This window comes from Stigmatopora nigra, unplaced genomic scaffold, assembly GCF_051989575.1.
Source record: "Stigmatopora nigra isolate UIUO_SnigA unplaced genomic scaffold, RoL_Snig_1.1 HiC_scaffold_25, whole genome shotgun sequence".
In the NCBI taxonomy this organism is placed as follows: domain Eukaryota; kingdom Metazoa; phylum Chordata; class Actinopteri; order Syngnathiformes; family Syngnathidae; genus Stigmatopora; species Stigmatopora nigra.
In genome coordinates, this window is record NW_027551604.1 from 1,850,161 (window position 1) to 1,873,914 (window position 23,754).

A 23,754-nucleotide genomic window follows, 5' to 3' on the forward strand; every position below is an offset into this window, starting at 1 on the left:
CAAAATTTAAATTTAGCAAGTTATGATATAATTACCTTTTTATGACAAACTATGCGATTACAGTAGAATGCAAATATACTTTTGCAAAATCCCAAAAGTCATCAATTTGGGTTAAAATGGAAAAACAACATTTCTTAGACAATTTATGCCCCTAAACACTTTAAAAAACAAGGCCTTTTTTTAAAGAAGAATGTTTAGTCTGCTGTATTTTTGCATACAAATAAGTAAGAGACACTTCTCCCTTGTTACATGATTTTATTTTGGTGATATAACTAGAAAGTAGACACTAAATCCAGCAGACGGTATTTCTTCTTGGTAATAGTCAAAGCTTGAGGACGTTCTTGACGGCTTCCTTGTATTGGTGGACGGCGCTTTCACTGTCTCCTTGGTTCTTCAATCTGGTGACCGAGTCCTTGTACGCTTCCATTTCCCTTCTGGCCAGCAGACTTTGGCGTTCCTCCTCGCCGCCGTCCGATTGCGGCAGCAACGTATCGAGGATATTCTTCTGGGACGGGCTGTCCTCCCATGAATACTCCTCCATGTCCGCCACCGTCTTGTCTGCCTCCCATGCCTCGGTTTTCTGGATGTAGAAAGACATTTTTAGGTGGACGATAGTACTTCATTTTACAAAATTATTAGCTTGTACAAGTGGGTTCGGAATCTGGATTTTTTGTGAGTACAGTAATCCCTCGAATACCGCGGACGATGGACCAATTGCTACAAGAAGACAAAGGACTTGGACTAAAACTCCTATTTACTTGTTTTTAATTTTTTATTTATAGCAAGTACAAAGGAACTATTTTCCACTGATTACAGTATTTAAAGTAGCAACATTTTTTAATACATACATTATATTTAGATGTTAATACATTAGTCTTAACATGCTTACAACTGTAATATTTAATAAATATACTTATTTAGTTTTTATTTATAGCAAGTGGAGAGGAACTATTTTAACTGAGTATAATTTTTAAAGTTGTTGCATTTTCGAATGTATACATTATACTTAGATATGAATACATTACAGTCTTGACATGCCTACATCTGTAATATTTAATAAATATACTTATTTAGTTTTTATTTATAGCAAGTGGAGAGGAACTATTTTCACTGAGTATAATTTTTAAAGTTGTTACATTTTTCCAATATATACATTATATTTAGATATTAATACATTACAGTCTTGACATGCTTATAGCTGTAATAATTAATAAATGTTTATTTAGTTTTTGAGGAATTATTTTCACTGACTAATTTTTAAAGTTGTTACATTTTTTCCAATGTATACATTATATTTAGATATTCATACATTAGTCTTGACAATATTTAATAAATATACACTTTGATCATTTTACTTGTGTACTTGTATTTTTGTAGTTTGTATTTTGTAAAAACATATGTTTTGGTTGTTATGAGGGTGATTTCACTTATTGCGGAATATCTGGTGTACATTAACTGTGGTACTCGAGGGATTACTGAAAAAACATATTTAATATTGACTTGGCATAGTTCGTCCCACAATATTTAGTATAAAAATGATAAAAATATACAAATTTGATCTAAACTAAGCAAATAAAATATAAAATAAATAAATAAATTAAGTGTTAAAGGGGTAAAAAATGAATAAATAAAGGTTTAGATTTTATTTACTGCGCGCCATATGATTGCTGCTACGCAGAGAAGACGAGAAAAGTGCGCAGCTTAGAGGGAATATTGTTTGTAAGTATTTTAGAAGTGAAAGTTAAAGGTTACTGTAAGCGGTTGGTTCCAAATTTCTCAGTTCAGGAAATACTAGACTTCAGATTTCAGGCCCCCCCAAAGCGAGGGGATACAATCACCCCCGACAAGTGCTTGCTTTGTTAGCTAACATTACCAAAACACATCCAAAGAACTGTGCCACGCTTTGTTTGCGCTAAAGGTCAGCAGTCGCTATCCCGTTAGCGTTAGCGATTCCATTCCCGTTAGCACACTTACCCAAGATTCGTGATAAAGGACAGTCAGCAGGTACATGGCGTAGTCGTAATTCTGTTTTCTTAGCGGGCAGCTGAAATGGATGGATGGAACGTTACCGTTTTATTGAATAGGGTCGTTGAAAGGAGAAAAGTTGGGGTACTCACCTGTCAGTTGTGATGGTGAGGATGTCTGTGTCTTTGCAGTATCTGTCCCCGACCAGTTTCAGCATTTTCTTTCTGGCGTGGTCGTCCAAGTTCAAGCTGGACAGCTTTAACTGCACAACATAAGGAAATGTGGATTTTGCATTTTCTCCCCAGGGCTTGTGTGGGTTTTCTATGGGTACTCCATTTTCCTCCCACATGCCCAAAAACATACATGCTAGGCTTATCAGACCCTCTAAAATTGCCACAAAGTATGAGTACAAGATTACACCTGTGTGGAGTTTGAATTTCATCCACGGGCTTGTGTGGGTTTTCTCTGGGTACTCCAGTTTCCTCCCACATTCCAAAAATATGCATGCTAGGCTTATTGGACCCTTTAAATTTGCCACTAGGTATGAGTACAAGAGTATCTATGTGTAGTTTGCATTTTCTCCCCAGGCTTGTGTGGGTTTTCTCTGGGTACTCCAGTTTCCTCCCACATCCCCAAAAACATGCATGGTAGGCTTATTGGACCCTCTAAATTTGCCCCCAAGTATGAGTACAAGAGTGATTGGCTGGCTACCAATTTAGGATGTCAGCTGGGATAGGCTCCAGCACCCCCGCGAACCTTGAGGATAAAGTGGTTTAGAAAATGAATGAATGAACGAACTATTATATTACTTTGGAAGTTTATCTCATTTCATTTTCCGTAACTGCTTATCCTCACAAGGGTCGTGGGGGGTGCTGGAGCATATCCCAGGAAAATATGGGCACAATGAGATAAAGGACAACCAATCATAGCTAGGTTTGGGTAATTTCTTGTTCAACAAGCCTAGCCCAGCATGCATGTTTTGGGGATGTGGGAGGAAACTGGAGTACCCGGAGAAAACCCACACAAGCATATGGAGAACACGCAAAATCCACACAATGAGGAAATACTAGGAATCGAACCCAGAACTGTGATGGTGACAGCTAACCAATCATCCAACTACACTACTAGTGGAATGTTTTTTTTGTACATCTCTTGAGGCTGTCTTTGTTGTGAGAGCTCCCCCTGCTGTTTCCATACGTGAAGTGCAATTAGAATTGCAATAGTTACATTCAGAGAGCAATTTGTTTTTGTTGTTTCTATTAAACGCTACTCGCTTGTATTGTACCGTTTTGATTTAAGTATAAACTTGTAAAGTCGTACCGCACACAATTCAATTCATTGAATAATGTACAATATATTTCGTGTACGTCCATGTTTGGGAGACTTTACCCCCCGCTGGACAATTTTCATTTGTACATTGAACTGTTAAGATTATTTTTTTTTTTGCTTTAATCCACAGGGATTAATGTGGCAGGAATACCCACCTTGCTGACGGAATCAAATGGGAATAATGTGGATGAAGTGGTCAATGATTCAAAAGGTAAATATGAACATTAGTATTTAACCTGGAAATTGCTGTTGTTCCCCTTATGTAATTTTATATTTGAAATGTGAATTACTGTAAACTACCATGGTAAAAACACAGTGTGCAGTTTTGGGGAGGGAAAATAAGATGAGATGAACATTAGCAAATATTAACAGTCATATCTATCCTAATAATAATAATAATTTAGTATATAATTTTTAAAAAATAAACTTTTGGTGAATTATTGATAGATACTACAAACTTTCTGGACCATCAACAAATGTCAAATAATTAAAATGTAAAAAAATAAATAAATCTATAAAACTTAAATGTATCAATAAGTTAAGATATATATTTTAAATTTAAATATTTTTTAAAAAATATTTGTATTACTTTCCTGAGAAATGATTGTCATTATAAATAAGCAAATAAAATGTCATAAAAAGGTAGTAAATTAAAAAAATAAAATAAAATCATATTTAACTTTAACTTTAATTTAACTTAACTTGTATTACAAAATGTACTAACAAAACAACTAATTTTAAATAACGCAAATTTAAAAAAAATATATGATTTTTTAAATCATGTCATGTAAGATCTAAATTGAACTCAACAAGTATTTAATCCAACTTTTTTGACATTTTATGTATAATTTACACTTTTTAAAAAAACTAATTAAAAACTTAACTATTCAGAAGTACTACAGATAAAAATCACATAATAAACAGTTAGATTCACTACTTTTATCTCATTTTTGGATCTCACTATGCATAATTCCATTGTGATTATTAACATACTGTTAAAAATAAATAAACAAATGACGTCATACTTACTCGTAGTTGAACAACCCGAGCCGCTGGGTTTCGAACAGAAGGCCCCGCTGACAAGTAATCATTGCTCTCCACCCGGATGGGAAAATTCTCCTCACACTTAGCGTCCGTGTCCAGCGTGGACGGCCATTCATTGCAGAACGCTAACCATACAAATCCGCCATTTTGAATCTTCATATTTGACCAATAATACCCAAAAAAATCCTTCCTTCTACTTACGTTTAAGAGCTTCACAGTGTTTCTTAATGGCTGCTGGTGTCAAATGAAGAAAGTTGGGAATCTAATGAAGAAAAAAATAACATTTAAATAAAGAAAAGGCTAAGTTTAGGCGTATAATGCATACTTTGATCAGCTCTAAATTGCCTTGCTTCTCGGGGGGAACCCCTCCTCTTACGGGGTAACCCATCCTGACGGGAAGGGGTACGGTGCCGGGTCTGAAGGGGGCCGCCGCCGGGTAGACTACAGTCCAATCTTGATCTTCTGCCATCTTTTTTGTTCTGGGTGGTCCCACCTACCAGGGAATCCACACAACAACAAGTTAACGCCATTTTGAATCTTCTTAAGATAGACATCTTACCTCTCTTCTTGGCTTTTTGTTAAAAGTTCCTCTACCAGCCCTCTCAGGAACATCTGAAAAAGGAAAATAAATGATAATTTCATTTTTAAATCGCGACTATACACGCACGTTAAATCGTTAAAAACTGCGTTGACAATAATTTGGTCGGCTCGTTAACCTAAAAAACCAAATAAAAATAACATTTAATAAAATAATTATGATTGAGATGTTACGGATATATATTTGGTGATACATTTATGGCGAGTTAGGCCACATTTCTATTCTAAATGTTAATATTATGGACTAATATTTTGAAAATGTTATGTATACATAGTATGGATGCCAGGGCTTAATGGGACAGTACGTTTTTTGAATGACCAAAAATAGTCAGTGGCCTTTAAAGTGTTAAAAGCATAGATGTGATTTATAAAACCACAAAACCATATGAACAAAACTAATGATTTAATGCAGCTTTTAAAAAAAATAAAATAAAAAAGCGTATTTGTACACAACTCAGTTGTCTCGTTAATTACGTCATCATTACGTGCCGAAGACGAACTCCTATACGTAAAACATTATTAATAGTAATACATTTGTAGAGTGCTTTTGAGGGGTTATGAGGAACGATTGGGACACATTTACGTCTTTTTAAAATGACTAATAATTTTATATAATAAAAATGAGTAAATGTATATTGTCCGTCTTGACCTCGCTCGGGCGCAAGAGCGTAGCAGAAAGCTTTTGCACCATATCGTGTGTAATACTCACCTTTGTTTAGAGGCAAATTGGGTGACAAAACTGTCGCATATGCAGCCCTGAAAGATACATTTGACAATCCTGCGCTAACGTTGTTAAATCGACTTAAGGACAGCAGCAATTTCTTGCTTGCGTGAGCAGCCATGTTTAGTCAGTCCGGATGGACGGAATCCGATAAATGACAAATGTCTGTATTTTGTTAAAAGTCAATTGCATGATCTTTTTAAATCTTTAAGTTGAATAATACATATTTTACCAATGCATAACTATTTTAAAGTGGAATAAATTATACAAGCGTGTGTGTTTGTGAACAACAGTTGTTATCTTTGAATCCTCGCGTGACGAGTTCACTTGCCCTCGTAAAGTGAATAATTTCATTCAGAAACTCGGATCTGTCATGCTCAACGTTACAAACTATTCAAGTAAGCCCCAGAAATGAGTGATATTTGTTACAGATTCAACTAGAGAAGGATAATTGGCTGACCACAATGTTTAATAGTGTAATTGTTACACAAAAGACAACACGCGCGCTTGGAAATGAAAAATATCGAGTTACATTGAACTCATCATATAATTTCCAAGCTGTACCACTGATGCACTTCAAAGTCGTGCAATCAGGAGCCGACTTTACGCCTGTGAATGCGTGTTGATTACGTACTTTTTTAGCTTTTTATCGTCGAATTAGGGTTTTATTCACACTTTATTATACTTAAAACTCAACAAATTTTAATCTGCAGGAGATATTTTCCACGATTTTGACTGCTGCTGGCGTCGTTTGCATGTTTGAAGGTAAACCATTTCACGTATTGTTTGTTAATGTTTGTGATAGAAAACGAGTAACGAGACTTTACTCGACTTTTTACCAACGTTGTGGCCAACGTGTGATTATTTTCTTACTTGATATAAAAGGAGTTTCTCCATTTTATCCAAAAGCTTAAAAATTGTGAATTTGGACTAAAATATATCAATGCCTGCCTCTTAATTTGTACATTTGAGAACAGGTACACTTTCTTGCCGTCAAAATGGCCGACAATTTGTATTTACTCATTCATGTATTCGTCTTCCTTACCACAAATCATTGTTAGGGTTGCTGGAGCCTATCCGGGGTGACTTTGGGTGAAAGGTAGGCTACACCCGGGATTGGTCGCCAGTCAGTTGTAGGGCACAAGGAAAAATAGACGACCATTCACATCTACGCTCATACCACTGTCCGTGGGAATCGAACCCACGTCTTTCTACACAAAAGTCAGGCGAGTGAAGTGCAAAAAAAAATCAGGCAGCTCTGTAAATCATTATTTTCAATTCTTGTTTGAATATTACACTGAGTCAATAAAATAGGGACATTTTTATAAAGATGAAGGAAATCAAACCAAGTATTGAATGGATATAAGCGAAATATTAACCTTAAATTTGGTCATTGTTTGGTTATTCTATGGGAATTCTATATCACACAACTAAGACATTTAAATGGGGAGGGTCTGTCAATTAACTGTCCAATTTGTTTTTTTTTTTTTTTTACTGTACACCAAGTCTACTTATATTTCAATATAGGTGACAATGGCTGTTATTTAGACAACAATCATGGCGACATGAGGATGCTGGAAACTCAATCCTCTCAATGACAGCTGCCCATGCGGTCCTTGTCATGGCGTCTCTATAGCGGTCAACAGATGTGACACTTATTTTTTTTTCCATGACACCCTTTCCAGTTGCCAGCATTATATTCGGATCAGGTTGAAAGTCTATTCATATAAAGTGTTTTTTTTTCTTTAAATGTACTATTTTCTGTCATTCAAAAGTTGAAGGTGAGTCAGAAATGTCTGTAAATATATCATCAAATAAAATGTATCTATGTCACTAAAGGCGGCCTGGCAGGTAAGTGGTTTGTGCCTAGGCCTTGCAGTTCTGGGACCTTGGGTTCGAATCCAGGCTGGTCCACTTGTGTGGAGTTTGCAAGTTCTTGAGGGCTTGTGTGGGTTTTCTCTGGGTACTCTGATTTCCTCCCACATTCCAAAGACATGGCTCTAAATTGACCCTAGCTGTGATTGGTTCTCCTTTGTCTCCATGTGTGATTGGCTAGCTACCGATTTAGGGTGTCCAAAGTCAGCTGGGATATGCTCCAGCACCCCCCTGGACCCATAAAGAACTTGGAGTGTTTTAAGAGCAACTTTTGACATTTCTGAGGTCAGATTGTGCTGTTAAATGCTTGCAAAGTGCTGCGCATTTGTTGTACTTTCCCAGATGGCCCACTTGACAGGTTTGACCTCCATCAGGGACAGTGCAACATAACACTGTTTGTATGTGGAAAATCCTCAATGATGGATGCATGTGTGTGTATGTGTGTGTGTGTTGATCTCTATTAAATTCGAAGAAAATAACAGGCCTGAAAATAAACTTCCAGTCTGTTGTCCATCTCTCTTCTACCACACCTCAATCAAATAATTAACTCATGAGCAAGCTGTCCAGAAGATTGATAACCATCCTAAATATTTGATTCAGGTGTGTTTAATGGAGGGAGACATGGAAAACAGACTGGATAGGGGCCTTAAAGGACCAGAATTTGTCACAATTTGGCCAAAATATGGCACCAAAAGCTCTGTATATGTGTCCAAAGTGGTGCTCAAGAGCCGCATTCGGTGGAGGTTTCCATTTCAAACGATTGAGAAGATACATTTTCACCAATCTGGTATCTTAAGTGCAAGGTCTGCTGGTTTCAGAAGAAACCTCATTGGTTAAACTCTGTTGGAAAAAGGGGCGGGCCTAAGCGGAATTGTATGTCCACCCCTAGTGGAAATAATCCAGGGGGGGTCCACAACATCTCACATCACTTTTTTGTTTTTCCACAGGAGGTATGGACGCCCACACCGGGCCGCAAAGAGCGCGCTCATCCGCAACGGGAAGCTAGCCAGGTCTCGCCGAGACCTCGGTCCGGTCCGGGACCCCCTTAGAAGACTCCCCCCATCTCCAAAGTTCGGAAGCAACATGGGGGAAAGACGGGCACGTTCCTTCCACATGACATGCCACCTCCAACGGGACTATGGGACCGGGTTGGGGGGTCCCTTAGCCAGATATGGTCCCAACGGCTACGCTAGCACCAGCCTTAGCCTGGACCAGGAGACGGAAGGGGACAGTCCACCGGCCGTGAACGCGGAGAAGGACGTCCCCGCGCCCGAAGGCAGCTTTTACTCCCCTATTTCACTAGAAATGGAGCCCGGCGCGGTAAATTATGGATCGGGCGTCCCCCGTTGCCCGCCGGCGAAGGACGCGGCACCGCGGGTTGTCGCGGCGCCGGCGCCGCTCCCGGCCTTGCCGCAGTCCAGCTGGCTGCACCGCCACCAAAAGGAGTTCCAGCGGCCGTATGTCAAGACGAGTATGCAGGGTGACGTTTACAACTTCCTGGAGAGACCTGCCGGACTCAAGTGTTTCCTCTACCACTTCCTCGTGTAAGTAGTACTTTTACTCTATGCTTATGCGCACCAGTTATGGTAGAAGAAAGCTGCCCCAAGTAGTGATAATTCAATGTTGCCCACAGATATATATATATATTTTTTTATTGCACAAAGATATTATTGGTAATAGATTATATATTTGCATTTTACCTTGTTGGTATTACAGAGAAAAAATGTGGTATGGCGAATATGATATTAAGTATTTTTATTGTTTATAAATTAGTCAATATTTTAGTGTCACGTTGCCGACAGATTTTTTTTTATTACACAAATGGTAAAAGATTATATTTTAGCATTTTACCTTGTTGGTACTGCTGAGAAAAAATGTGGTATGGCTAATGTGGTATTAAATATTTTTATTGTGTATAATTGAGTCAATATTTTAGTGTCATGACAACACTTGGTATAAGACATGTTTTTTTCTTGGATAGTTTTTTTTTGTGTCATATGGATTGTGATCAAGGTTTAGTTTGTAGAGTGTAGCATTATGAATTTTTTTATTTTATTTTTTTATTTACTATACATTTTTGGCTAAGCTAAGATGGCTAGCAGATGGCAATTTGAAGGGAGTTTAAATGTGAGCTAGGAGAAACTAGCATATGAATTTTATGCTTCAACCACATTTTAAAGTCACATTGGAATAGCAAATACTAAAACAAATACTGTCACCCTATGGTGCAGTGGTTCGTTCCCCTTGATTTTGATGCTGGCATTCTGGGTTCGATTCCCACTTGATGGCAGTGTGATTGTGTTAGTGTTATCCCTCTCTGAGTGTCCTACGACTAACTGGCGACCAATCTAGGGTATAGTCACCCTATCGCTTGAAGACAGCTGGGATAGGTGGTATGAAAGATGAATGAATGAATAAAACTAATACTAAAAATAGTTCTGAGGAAAACGCCTCTCCTGGGTTTGTCATCTGCAGCCCCCTGCTGTTAATTACATTTTATACAGTATTAGGTTCTGTCTTCCAGTAACAGAAGTGTGCTGTGATTGGTTAAAGTGACTGTCAGGGCTTCCAATTCATTTAAACTGGGAGAACTGGTTGTCAATAGCAATCAATTTTCTCCCCAATAAACAAAATAATTGCCCCATAAAGGGTTAAACAATTCCGAAGTCTCCAGATGTTTACCCACCATGACGTTTTACTAACGTGGCTCTTAATCTTCCATGAATTGTGTTCAAGATTTAGGAGATTGCGTGCAGACGCATATGGCCAACTCGGCCCAGAGATCATATTTGAGTCTTTTACATAACTGGAGTGAACAAACTGTGCAGTTATGATTCCTAAATGCCCTCCAGATGAAAGCCTAATCCCATCCTTCCAACTCTCGGAGGTCTTTATTCTTCAATACTCCTGTAAGGAAGACAAAGCCATGGTCAATTTTAAGCGTTTTAACAATCATAAACGGTCAGTTTCTAGACTATGACGTCTTAAAAAGTACCTGTCCATCTTGGCAAAAACATAAAACGCAGACGTCCAGCTGTTGTCTGCAATTCTTTGTGTATTTATAACCCCGCAGATTACTGAAATCAACCCCCAGGCTTTAGCCTCCTATATATTTATCTATATATCTATGGATGTCAAACCAAACCTACATACAGGATATCTGCTTAGAAGAGATTACCATCTATGTACTTCACTTTTATTCCTTAGAAGCAAACTCGGGTTTGTTTGTCGGTCTACTGCAGCGTTTAAAAAAATTACCGTATTTTCACGACTATAAGGCGCACCGCATTATAAGGCGCATCCTCAATGAATGACATTTTTTTCATATATAAGGCGCACTGTATTATAAGGCGCACTGTATTATAAGGCGCACTGTCTATTTTGGAGAACATTTTAAGACTTGAGTGCGCCTTTTAGTGGTGAAAATACGGTAATTGCTATTGACTTTCAGGTTTGAAGCACTCACTACTTTACAATCACCTCTAGAGCCAGCCATTGTTGATGTTTTGGATTTTTTTGGTATAAAATCTTGCAGTGGGGGAGGAGCTATATGATGGAAGATGTGATAAACTAAGATGGCATCTGCATATATAACAGCATTGAGTATTCAGTTCAGGCGTTTGTGTTTTTTTTAATATCCCACAGTGGTGGTTTTTGGTTTTCTGTGTTTTTTCCATATATAAGGCGCACTGGATTATAAGGCGCACTGTCTATTTTGGAGAAAATTTAAGACTTTTAAGTGCGCCTTATAGTCGTGAAAATACGGTACTGTATTTTCTCGCATATAAGCCGTATTTTGTCACGGAAAAATGATGACTCAATCCAGGGTACGGCTTATATGCGCATGAATTAGTGTTGCAAGAGATGGATAATTTGGAATCAGTGGGTGTTTTATACAAGAGAAATTGGAAAATTCAATGATTTTTAAGGTTAATGTTAGGGTACGTCTTATAGGCGGGGGCAGCTTATATGTGAGAAAATATGGAACTTAAGATTCTATTCTTTTAAGGGTACGGTATATACGTGGAGGTGGCTAATATGTGAGAAGATATGGTAAATTTGATTGTTGGTGTAGTTTAGCCTTTTTAGCTAATTAGCATTTATGACATTTTTCAATATAGTATAAACAGATATTAAGTCATATTGGTGCATTTTTGGTGATTTTCTTATCAAAACTGTCTTAATGGACAGAAATATAGGAGTTATATTTTTTGTACTTTGGTGAATTGTGGATGTAAAAATGTTTTTTTTTATTTTTGGCAGATTTTTGGCAAATTTGAGCTAGCATAGCCATTTCAATACATTTTAAAGTCACACTGAAAAAGCAAATTCTAAAACTAATCCAAAAATAGTTCTTTTCTATACTATTTATAAGCACTAAACCATTCACAATATTTACATTTAAAAAAAGCCATAGCGTGAAAGCATAAACCATCGCAAAAAAAAACAAAAAACTAAATCTATAATACAAACTAAAAGCAAAACATAATTCCAGCCAAATCCAGAAGCTGGCTAAAAAATATCTTCCAAAGTTAATAGGCTTAGCAGTATCATAAATATGTACACATGCAGTTTTCTCTACGCACATACAAATACATTTATTTTGAAATCATTTCCCCAAATAGTCTCCATCTTTGAACCATCTACGTGAATGAAGCAGGTTTGTTTTTAATTTTTTGGGACGATTCCACATTCGACATGTCGTCAGTAATTCTCTCTAAAGCCCCAGCTGTTTTGTTTTAATCAGATCGCTGAGGTTTTTGCCCCCCCGTCTGCCGAGCAAGGTTGGCTAATGGTTTCCGAGTGACCCCGCCCCCCGGCCTGTTCTGCTCCGTCCACACGAAAAAAATAAATAAAAAATCTCCCTGTCCGAGAAGGTAATATAAACTTTCAATTACCGTATTTTCTCGCATATAAGCCGTATTTGTTGCTAAAAACAATGATGACTAAATCAAAGGTATGGCTTATATGCGCATAAATTAGACTTGACCTGCACAAAATGCTATAGCGCGGCCGATACATTTGTTTACAGTGTTCCCTCGCTACTTCGCGGTTCAGCTATCGCAGACTCAGAGCTTCGCAGGTTTTTTTGGGGCAAAAAATAAATACAAATATTAAATTGAAACAACATATTTTAGTTTTTTTGTTCTAACATGAATTTCACCCTCTCTACCCGTGTTCTATATGGTGTACTGTATACAGGGTGGTAAAAAAATGAAAAAAAAAATAATAATAAATAAATAAAAAATTGAATTAAATTCAAATTTTTTGGGGAAAAAAAATACAAATATTACATTGAAACAACATATTTTACAGTTTTTTTGTTATAACATGAATTTCACCCTCTCTACCCGTGTTCTATATGGTGTACTGTATACAGGGGGGTAAAAAAAATACAAAATATAAAAAAATATATATAATTAAAAAAAAAAAAATGAATTAAATTAAAATTTAGCATTTATGAAGGGGAATCCCTACTTGGCGGAAATTTACTTATCGCGGGTGGTCCCGGTCCCCATTAACCGCGATAACCGAGGGAACACTGTATTTCAAAAGAGAGAAAAGATAAACAGTTTAAACGCTTAACATAATTAATCTTGACTTTTTTTCCCTAAAAAGTGGTGGAATTACAAAAAAAGCTCACACATTTTCATCCATTTTCTTTAAATAGAGTGTGATTCATTTTGAAATATGAACTTTTTACAGCGGGCGGCTTGACAGTTGAGTTGTTAGCAAGTCGCCTTCACAGTTCTGGGTTCAAATCCAGGGTGGATCCACCTGTACGGACTTTGCATATTTCTCCGGGTACTCCAGTTTCCTCCCACATTTCCCCAAAAAACATGCATGCTAGGCTAGCTACTTTAAAACGCTAAATCCCCAAATGCTAGCTATCATTAGTTTTCCTTTGTATCCTTGTACCCTGTGATTGGCGGCCCACCAATTCCCCTGCTTCGTGCCAATAGTCAGCTAGGATGAGCTCCGGCACCCCCCCATGATCCTAGTGAAGATAAAGCAGTTCAGTAAATGAATGAATGAATTGTTTACAGCACAAAGGCACCCAACCCCTCAATGGCAGGATCATATAGCAGTTGATGGAAGATGTATTATTAGCTATAGCTAATGCTAAGGTATAGATCCCGCCCATTTTTTGTTTGTTTTGTCAGTTGCCCGGTCAGGACAGGGTTTTACCCTTGGTATGTATCTTTTTAAACCCTCACCTGTGCCCTCGTCCAGTTTAAAGCAGTTGAATTCCCTCGTTTTTAGCATGAATTTGGGCTTTTTGGTTTGACAAAATGGGCCCTACGGGAGGGGAGGGCGGCATCTGTGTGTGTAAGGGGTCAAGTAATCCTCAGCCTGTAAAATCACAGGCCCATCTGCCCAATGTGTCAGCAAGACTTTACTTTCCATCACCACACTTGACAACAGTGCGTTTTTTTTTTAAAGAAAAACAACAACCACCCCAAAACAAGCCAAGTTTGAATAGTTTCTGGGACACTGTGTACGTAGTAGGGTGATCTATGGGGGACAATTTGTTGGTGGAAATAAAGGGTTGATAATATGTGGTTTTGTAAAATAGATTAAAATGAGAACCAGCAGTAAAAAAATAAAATAAATTAAAACATGATAACAACCACAACATCTGTTTGTAAACAACATGGTGCTCTTACGATAAGTTTGTTTGATGGAGACATAACACAATTTGTTTTTTTTAATGTTATTTAATTAGTTTGGTCTTCTACTACTTTATTATATTTTTATCTTTAAAAACCTCAACAGTTTAATGTTTTTTTTTAGCTCTTTTACTTCCAAAGTGTTAAGTTAGCATCCGCTACTTTTGTGTTTTTTGGTGTTTAAAGACAACATGAGTCAATAAGATTGTTTTCTTTATTGTAATTTCATTAAAACCTCAATTTTTGACTCAAAAGTAAATCTTAAACAATGACAAATTATTACAAAATAGCATAGCTCATTTCATATCCAAGCATATCACTGTCTTGCTAGCTTAGCATGTGCTAAACAATATACAACTTTTCAAATTACAAGGCTAGCATATCCTAAACAAAATACATAACAATATATAACATTTCAAATCATATCTTTATATATAAAACACAAAAACCTGCAAAGTAATCTTACTTTTTGACCAATTAAAGCAAAATTTCAACCATGCTAGCTCATAGCAACATTGTAGCTGCTAGCTAGCATGTCATTTTTATTCAAAGTATCCAAGTCTTTTTGATCCAGTAAAAAATGGCTTATTTTTCCCACTTCCGATTGAAATAACAGTAGCCTATTTGAAATTGTTTACTTTATATGCGGTAATAAACAACAGACCCTTACATAACCCCTTTTTTTTCAGCATATGGCGTGTAATCCAACTTGTAGCACGCTAAAAAACAGCCCTCCCTTCCACCTACGAGTGTTTTTATTTTCCTTTTGTGTGTGTTAAAGTGAGCCAGATCACAATGATGGTGCATGCAAACATTTGCTGCCATGTCATCTAAAAAAGCACGGCAAAGATGTGTCCAAAGGATTATTTTTGGGATCGTTAAAACACACAAATGATTGTGCTCTTAATCCCGCCGGGCTTTGGAAAGAGACCTGGCCAAGCTGCAAGGCTAACATTTCCCATCACGTCATTTTTTTTAAGCTCCGAGCTCTCTGGGATAGTCAAAACAAAAGAAATTACCGTATTTTCACGTCTATAAGGCGCACTTAAAAGTCTTAAATTTTCTCCAAAATAGACAGTGCGCCTTATAATCCAGTGCGCCTTATATATGGAAAAAACTGACAACCAAAAACGAAAAACCACCACTGTCTGATATTAAAAAAACAAAAACGCCTGAACTGAAACAATACTGTTAAATATGCAGATGCCATCTTAGATTACAACATCTTCCATCATATAGCTCCTCCCCCACTGCAAGATTTTATACAAAAAAATCCAGAATGGCTGGCTCTAGAGGTGACTGTAAAGTAGTGAGTGAGTGCTTCATACCAGTAAGTCAATGGCAATTACCCTATTTTCACCACTATAAGGCGCACTTCAAAAGTCTTACATTTTCTCCAAAATAGACAGTGCGCCTTATAATACAGTGCGCCTTATATATGGAAAAAAATTCATTCATTGAGGGTGCGCCTTATAATACGGTGCACCTTATAGTCGTGAAAATACGGTAAGTTATAATGTGAACATGTAAAATGGTTAAATGAATACTGCATTGCCCGAATATAAGACGTTTTAAAATCTAATCTAGAACTTGGATTCTTCCCCACAGGTTTTTGATGGTCCTGGTGTGTCTAATCTTCAGCGTCCTGTCCACAATCGAGCAGTATGCCGACTTTGCTACTGGTTCCCTCTTCTGGATGGTGAGTAAATATGAACATTGTGTTGAAATGGAATATAACTTTAAAGATAGATATTCCTATGAAGTGGGACTATATATATATATTTCATGTTTAGTTGATGGCAAAATTTCAAGTTGCTCTGTTGGTAAAATTGTGAGTTACCAGTGATGGAAACCAGTGAGATGTAGTACTTACTTTCAACCACGTAGTGGTGATAGAGGATTTCAATTGAGTTGACATGCCAAATGTTGTTCCAGAGCAAAAAAAAATATCATTTGTCAAATTTATGGGGCAATTTCATTCTTTTCATGGAGATCACCAAATCACCAAATCTATATTTTAAGTGTATAAATAACCTTAGTTTCATATTTAAGTGTTTATTTCTTATTAATTTGATCTAAAACCTGCACAAGGGACTAAAGATGGAAATTAGCTATTGGATATAATGTTAAATATTTTCATATATATGTTCATTAACATTATGTATTTGTTCATTAATATGTACTGTCCCTTTAAATAAATCAAACTCAATATCAGAATAGCCATACCGTTAATTTTAAATGAAATTTATATTTTCCGTCACCTCAGCCTACAACAAAAATGACTTTCTCACCTCATTCATATTATTAACATTAAAAAAAAGTTATTAGGAAATGACGCATAGCTAGGATTAGCCTACTAACTAACTTGATGATGCAATAAATCGCCATCTTACAACAGGTGGAGGACGTGATGGCTGCTGCTTTGGAAACTCTTCAAAGAGCTTGCATCATCTGTCTTTTTTTTGCGTGAGCGCTTGGAATATAAATACACGCTAACACACACGCGTACACACACACACACGTATACACACACTGAACTTTTGGTTACCACCTCCCGAGTGGCGGAGGCCAGCCAGAGGACAGAAGCGAACGCTGTGTTCTGTAAACTTTTGGCCAGTGCCCTTTGAGGACTTTCTAACGTGGTTATTCATTTATTTATAGCTGAATAGAGTCGAGTGCAAAAAAAAAAAAAATCTTTTCTCAGCTGATTTTTTTTACCTAAAATGTACATTTGCGATGCTGTGGCAAACAAATATGGCGGGAAAAAATAGTTTAGAAAGTCATTGATTATTTAGATGAAAAGTAAGTAGTTAACATAAAAAAATTAGGAAAGTGCAGAAATAACAAGAAAAAAACAAACTGATGGATAATTAATTAATAAATAATAAGAATAAATAAGTAATCAAACTAAGAATAAATAAGTAATCAAAATAAGAATAAATAAGTCATCAAAATAAGAATAAATAAGTCATCAAAATAAGAATAAGTAATCAAAAATAAGTAATCTATAACAAGTAATTTAATACAAGTAATTTAATACAAGTAATCTAATACAAGTAATCTAATACAAGTAATCTAATACAAGTAATCTAATACAAGTAATCTAATACAAGTAATCTAATACAAGTAATCTAATACAAGTAATCTAATACAAGTAATCTAATACATGTAATCTAATACAAGTCATCAAATATAAGAATAAATAAGTAATCAAATATAAGTCATCAAATATAAGTCATCAAATATAAGTCATCAAATATAAGTCATCAAATATAAGTAATCAAATATAAGAATAAATAAGTAATCAAATATAAGTAGTCAAATATAAGTAGTCAAATATAAGTAGTCCAATATAAGTAGTCCAATATAAGTAGTCCAATATAAGTAGTCCAATATAAGTCGCATAAAATAAGTCGCATAAAATAAGTCGCATAAAATAAGTCGCATAAAATAAGTCGCATAAAATAAGTCGCATAAAATAAGTCGCATAAAATAAGTCGCAAATAAATATGTAGTCAAAATTATAAATAAGTTGTCAACTTGGATAAGTAGTCAACATGAATAAGTGCTCACATAAATAAGTAGAAAAGTGACTAAATAGAGTTTGAGTGCAGTACAAGAGAATTTTTTTTAATTTTTTTTTTAAAGTTATTATTTGAAAAATGCTATCTTGTATTCTTTGGAGTATCGAAAATGTAACCCTTCTCAAAACGCACACTTATTTTGGCAACACCACAGCGTGAAAATTCTCCCCCACCAACATTTCGCAATCTTCTCAGTGATAAGATAAACCACTTATCTTGCACCCATGCGTAAATGGGAGGGTTCATGTTTTTTTTTTGGGGGGGGGGGGGGGGTTGCATTATGGGATGGTGACGATTGGTGGCGGTGGCTATACTTAGAAAGTTCAGGGCCTGCTGTCATGCGTGAATCACAGGCTGCTTCTTTTGGATGGCACGGACTGGGAGGGGGCGGGGCCGAGGCCGGGTGGGCGGGACCGAGGCCGGGTGGGCGGGGCCGGGGCTGGGTGGGCGGGGCTATTGCGGGACAGCGGTCCTTGAGGATGTTTGGCCTTGGGTGCAGCTGCCAAAGTAAAGCTAGCTAGAAAGCACACATACACAAGCATACACATGCAACATGGTCGTATGTATTATGGCGTTTGTGTTTTGTCCAAAAGGACCAACAACTACTCAAGCCGCCATCTTTTCTCATTACGTTTTACCCCGATCGTTACCCGAGTGACAAAGATTATGGCTGTTTTGAGTAAATATCATGTAGATTCCACGTATGGAGTATAGGGCAAGCATCTGGGTGACCTATTTTATCGAATTATGACTCTTAATCCCTGCTCGCATTTTTTTTTACCCAATTTGAGGCGTACTGTATACCCTTGACTTGCAAATATTATCCAGATGTTGATATCAAACGCAGTAAGAGGTGATTTTGGGGGCCTGTCAATCTATTGGGGTTAAATATATTCTTGAAAATGTTTTAATTCTAAATATCTCTGTGTTAAAAGTAAATAATTTTTAATCATCATATCTATTTGAATAGCTATTTATTACGTGTTGGTTGTAGTACTACATATTTAAAAAAATAACCTCATTTATTACTTTTAAAAGTTTAAAAATTACTTTTGATTAAAAATTAATCAAAATAATTTTAATTCAATTAAAATTGGTTAATTTTGTGGTATTTGTACTATAGCAAACATGATAAAATATTCTGAATTATTCAGAAAAAATGTATATAAATACATATTACATATAAAGAAATATTTGTCATCATAATAAAACTCAATTGGCAAAATTACTAATAAAATTCTTATCCTTTTTATTTTTCCTTGCCCCTCCCCTAACCACCCGACCCCCAAAATAATAATAATAATGCATTATTTTTTCATTATGATATAAATACTTCCCTAATACTAACTAATTACAAATATACAGTCAAAACACATCATTTAACTTTATTATTTAATCACTATCACCAGTAATTTGTAACTACACAAACAAGCAAGGATTTAGGTTAACACGTGGCTCTCGAGCCACATACGGCTCACTGCTTCTTATCATATTTTGTACCTACTGTGGTTCTTAGCCTTGTTTCATGTTTCTCTTATTTTTAATCTTTCTTATAATACACTCCAATTATTCAGGGACCATTAAAAACATCATAAATTATTATTATTATTTCAAAAATAATATGACAGATTGAATTATTATTTTATACCGATTTTTCTTCTTGCCAATACGCAATAGTTGGTAATTTTACTGTCTCCATTTTCTGCTGATAATAAAAGCAACGTTCCTCCAATCCAAATATTACCACCGATGATTGACAGCTCATTGTTTTGAGGCTCCACGGCGTCGTGTTATTGCAGCGGGGGCTCCGAGGATCGAATTCCATACAGGGTGGGGGGGGGGTGGCCCTTTGGCGAGTACCCGCCGGGCCACCCACGCGGCCCTAGCGCCCCGCTCGCGGCACGCCGGCTAAATATTATGCGTACTCGGTGGCCCAGAACACGATCCCTATCGGCCCGACTTAATTAATTCGTACATCACGTATTTTCAAAACTTGTGGCGAAATCCGGGTGGGAAACTTGCCAATGTACAAAGTTGCCAGGAGGGGGGGTTATTAGTGCTTGGAATCTCAACTCATTTTGTTTTAGGAGCTCAATTTTTTTTTATTTGAACGTTAATGGACAATATTGAGCTGGATGTATAACATCGCCCCCTATTGGTTATGTGCAGTATTGTCATGTTGTATTTTCTTTTCGCAGGAAATCGTGCTGGTGCTTTTCTTTGGTGGCGAGTATGTGGTGCGTTTGTGGTCGGCTGGCTGTCGCAGTAAATACGCGGGTATTAGAGGACGCCTGCTATTCATACGGAAGCCTATTTCAATCATAGGTATGTTTGGCTTTATTTTTGTTGTTGTTGTTCTTATGGACAGTGTAGGAGTTCACAAAAGACACATACACTGTTTTATTACTTACACCAGGGGTGTCAAACCTCTGGTCTGTGGGCCAAATACAGCTTCATTTGAGATCAAGTGGGCCGGACCAGTAAACTCATTGCAAAATGACATAGAACTAACAATAAGCCCACTATTTTTTCCTTTGTATTAGTCACTAATACTAATAATTAGTGCAAAGAATGAGTAAATTATCAAAATGTTTATTAAAAGAATTTTCTTTTACATTATGAACAATATATTATGAACAAGAGAATAACATAAAAATATTAATGTCAATTCATGTTGTCTGCACGTACTAAAACACTGCGCCCCCTAGCGAATAATACAAGAACTACACATTTTAAAGAAAATTCATTTTTTTATACAATGCAGCTTTCTTCCCCGGGCCGCTCCAAACCACCAGATGGGCCGGATCCGGCCCGCGGGCCGTATGTTTGACACCCCTGACTTTCACATACACATTCATTTTCTGAAGCACTTATCCTCAAGGGTTGTAGGGGGTTCTGGAGCCTATACCAGCTAGCAATGAGCACCAGGCGGGGGACAACTTGAATCAGCACCTTAATCATAGCTAGGGTTAGGCAATTCAACTAGCTAGCTTAGCATGCATATTTTTGGGACATACCCAGAGAAAACCCACGCAAGCCCGGGCACAACATGCACACTCCACACAGTAAGGACGCACCTGGAAACAAACCCTCGACCACAGAACTGTGAACCAAAGTACAACCAATCATAGCTAAGCTAAGGCATTTTAGCCTAGCATGCTTGTTTTTGGAATGAAGAGGCAACTGGAGTACCCAGAGAAAATCCATGTAAGCCCAGGGAGATTATGCAAACTCCACAACGTGAGAACCGACCTGGGATCAAACCAATGACCCCAAAACTGCGAGGCTGAAGCGCTAATCACTCTTCCACTGGGCCACAAACATCTCGCAATCTACGTTATTTTTCAAAGTAACATTACTCCATTGTTGTATTTCAACGCAGTGACCCCGATTGTTGTCTTGCCACAGATTTGATCGTGGTCATCGCCTCCATCATCGTACTCGCCGTGGGTTCCAACGGTCAAGTCTTCGCCACGTCGGCCATCAGGTTGAGCGGACGCTCTTTCTTTCACCGGAAATGGCAAAGACTGTAACACGTGTTTTTTGCAGGGGAATCCGATTCTTGCAAATCCTGCGTATGCTGCACGTAGATCGACAGGGGGGGACGTGGAGGCTCCTGGGATCGGTGGTGTTCATTCATCGGCAGGTATGTTTAAAAAATAAAAGTGTTAGCGGTGGTACGTGAACTTTTAGGTTATTTGTCACTCCGAAAAATGATGACTGAATCCAGGGTATGGCTTATATGCGCATAAATTTGACTTTTACATGCATGAAATGCCATAACGCAAGACAATGCGCCCAATATGGTCATTTATTTTAAGATTGAGAACAAATAAAAGATAAAATGCCTGGCAAAATTTATTTTGACGTCTATGAATGAATGAAATTCAAGAAAAAAATTAACTTCATCTTGCATAGTTGCGAGGATTTTTTCTTAATATTTTCCCTTCAAAGTAACACATTTTTACTCACTATTAAAACCATGAATATGGAGGTGTAAATTGTGAATCGGGGGCGGCTTATATGAGAGAAATTATCAAATTCAACAATTTTAAGGGCGTGGCTTATACCCGGAGGCGGCTTATATGCGAGTAAATATGGTAACGGGATAATATTCTCTATTCCATGAATATGGAGTTGAAAATTGTGAATCAGGGGGCGGCTTATACGAGAGAAATTGTCAAATTCAACGATTTTAATTCAATTTTAAGGGTGCGGCTTATACCCAGACGCGGCTTATATGCGAGAAAATATGGTAACATGATAATATTCTCTATTCCAGTGTTTTTCAACCTTTTTTGAGCCACGGCACATTTTTTACATTGGAAAAATTTGTGGCACACCACTAACCAAAAATTTTACAAAATGACACTCTGTATAGTATATTTACTACAGCACGGACACTGGACAATGACATCATATTTGCAGAAAACTATTAATAAATGTTAATTTAAAAAAAAAGATATTGGATAATTTCTCACGGCACACCTGCCGATCTCTCACGGCACACTAGTGTGCCACGGCACAGTGGTTGAAAATCACTGCTCTATTCCATGAATATGGAGTTGAAAATTGTGAATCAGGGGGCGGCTTATACGCGAGAAATTGTCAAATTCAACCATTTTTAAGGCCATTTTAAGGCTACAGCTTATACGCAGATACGCCAATATGGCTAGAGCCAAAAAATACAGTAAAAGTCTTAATCACCTCTATTGTCTTTGCCAGATATAGATGTCAAATCAATTTCAATTGGGCAGGCTGGCATGGAATAACCATGTTTCTGGGCCATTGAAGGATTTCAAGTGGGCCTTAGCCTCCTTTTGATTTTTTTTTGTTGAAAAAATAAGCTTGGACACCTCTGCTTAATGCGAATAAAGCAGAGTTGGAAATAGATATTTTAGCTGGTAGACTTTGACACGGGTGGTTACACAATGGCTCAACTCCTTGATCAGACTGGAAGTTTATCTCTCCGCTAAAGGATTGCGTGTCAAGATGTACGACGCCATAACTGAAATGAAATGATGGCTGCGCTTTGGGTAAATCCTTTGGTCTTTGTTCCCAGAAAATAAGATGTCAGATTAACGGGGGATGCGAAAAGATTTGATGGATGATCTTGACAACAAGGGTCTTTTAAAAAAATAGAAAGACAACACCTTGATGTAGTGCATTTTAGTGGAAATAATTTTGTTTGAAGAAACTCAGACAGTTAGGAATAGTAGCCAAAATGTTGTATGCTAAATAGCTAGCTATTCTAAGACTTTTTTTTTAGTTTTAAAAACAATTGTGGCCATGCTTAATTTGGTGCCATTTTGAATTGAATTGAATTTTTTTTATTGTCAATATGCAAGTATAATGAGATTTAAAGCTTCACCTCAAAGTGCGCAAATAACAACAAACAGACAAATAAATCAATAAATATTAACAAGAAATAATCATTTAAAAAGTAAATAATAATCCCAAAAAATCAATAAATAACAATCATAAATAACAAATAAATCAATAAATGATACCAAGAAATAATAAAGAATCAATAAATACTAACACAAAATAATAAATTAATAAATAATAAATAATAAATAAAGATTAAATAATAAATAAAAAATAAATAATAACTAGGAATCACAAATAAATCAATACATTCTAACAAGAAATAATAAATAAATGATAAATCAACAACCTAAGTACGTGAAGTGCACAAATAACAACAAAATATAAACAAACAGATAATCAATAAATAATATTAAAAATCATAAATCAATAAGTAGTCAACACAAAAATAGTCAACAACATGCATAAGTAAGGAAGTACACAAATAAGAACAAACAAACAAACAAAAAGATAAATAATCAATAAATAATAATAATAATAATAATAATAAATACAATTTGTCACAATGTGATGTCTTTACGTCTCATGTAAAAAAATCCAATTTATTAAGCTATGTTTATACTTAAGAACAAAATATCTA

General features: G+C 36.6%; 2 protein-coding genes across 2 annotated transcripts in view; one reads left to right on the forward strand and one right to left on the reverse strand.

Moving 5' to 3' along the window:
- Positions 1-235: 235 nt before the first annotated feature.
- mrps35 (mitochondrial ribosomal protein S35) lies at positions 236-5,920 on the reverse strand. The gene is made up of 8 exons (XM_077711219.1): positions 5,645-5,920; positions 4,898-4,950; positions 4,664-4,831; positions 4,540-4,600; positions 4,324-4,463; positions 2,118-2,227; positions 1,975-2,044; positions 236-580 (listed from the first exon to the last, which is right to left on the reverse strand). Exons 1-8 carry the CDS (start codon positions 5,775-5,777, stop codon positions 323-325), a joined length of 993 nt encoding a protein of 330 aa, XP_077567345.1. The 5' UTR covers positions 5,778-5,920; the 3' UTR covers positions 236-322.
- Positions 5,921-6,232: 312 nt separating this feature from the next.
- kcnq1.2 (potassium voltage-gated channel, KQT-like subfamily, member 1.2) overlaps positions 6,233-23,754 on the forward strand; it is a 113,220-nt gene continuing 95,698 nt past the window's right edge. The window contains exons 1-6 of the mRNA XM_077711220.1: positions 6,233-6,421; positions 8,479-9,075; positions 15,811-15,901; positions 19,985-20,111; positions 21,195-21,273; positions 21,336-21,432. Of these exons, the coding sequence (XP_077567346.1) occupies positions 8,615-9,075; positions 15,811-15,901; positions 19,985-20,111; positions 21,195-21,273; positions 21,336-21,432 (855 nt within the window). The 5' untranslated portion in view covers positions 6,233-6,421; positions 8,479-8,614. The remainder of the gene's footprint in view (positions 6,422-8,478; positions 9,076-15,810; positions 15,902-19,984; positions 20,112-21,194; positions 21,274-21,335; positions 21,433-23,754) is intronic.

What these genes read in the sequence shown, in the direction of transcription:
- mrps35 (XM_077711219.1), bottom strand. Translation starts at nt 5,777, where the DNA reads ATGGCTGCTCACGCAAGCAAGAAATTGCTGCTGTCCTTAAGTCGATTT. An exon ending in ACACTGTGAAGCTCTTAAAC is followed by an intron (nt 4,464 to 4,539) that starts GTAAGTAGAAGG and finishes TTGTATGGTTAG; the next exon opens with CGTTCTGCAATGAATGGCCG. An exon ending in TCCTTTATCACGAATCTTGG is followed by an intron (nt 581 to 1,974) that starts GTAAGTGTGCTA and finishes TTCTACATCCAG; the next exon opens with AAAACCGAGGCATGGGAGGC.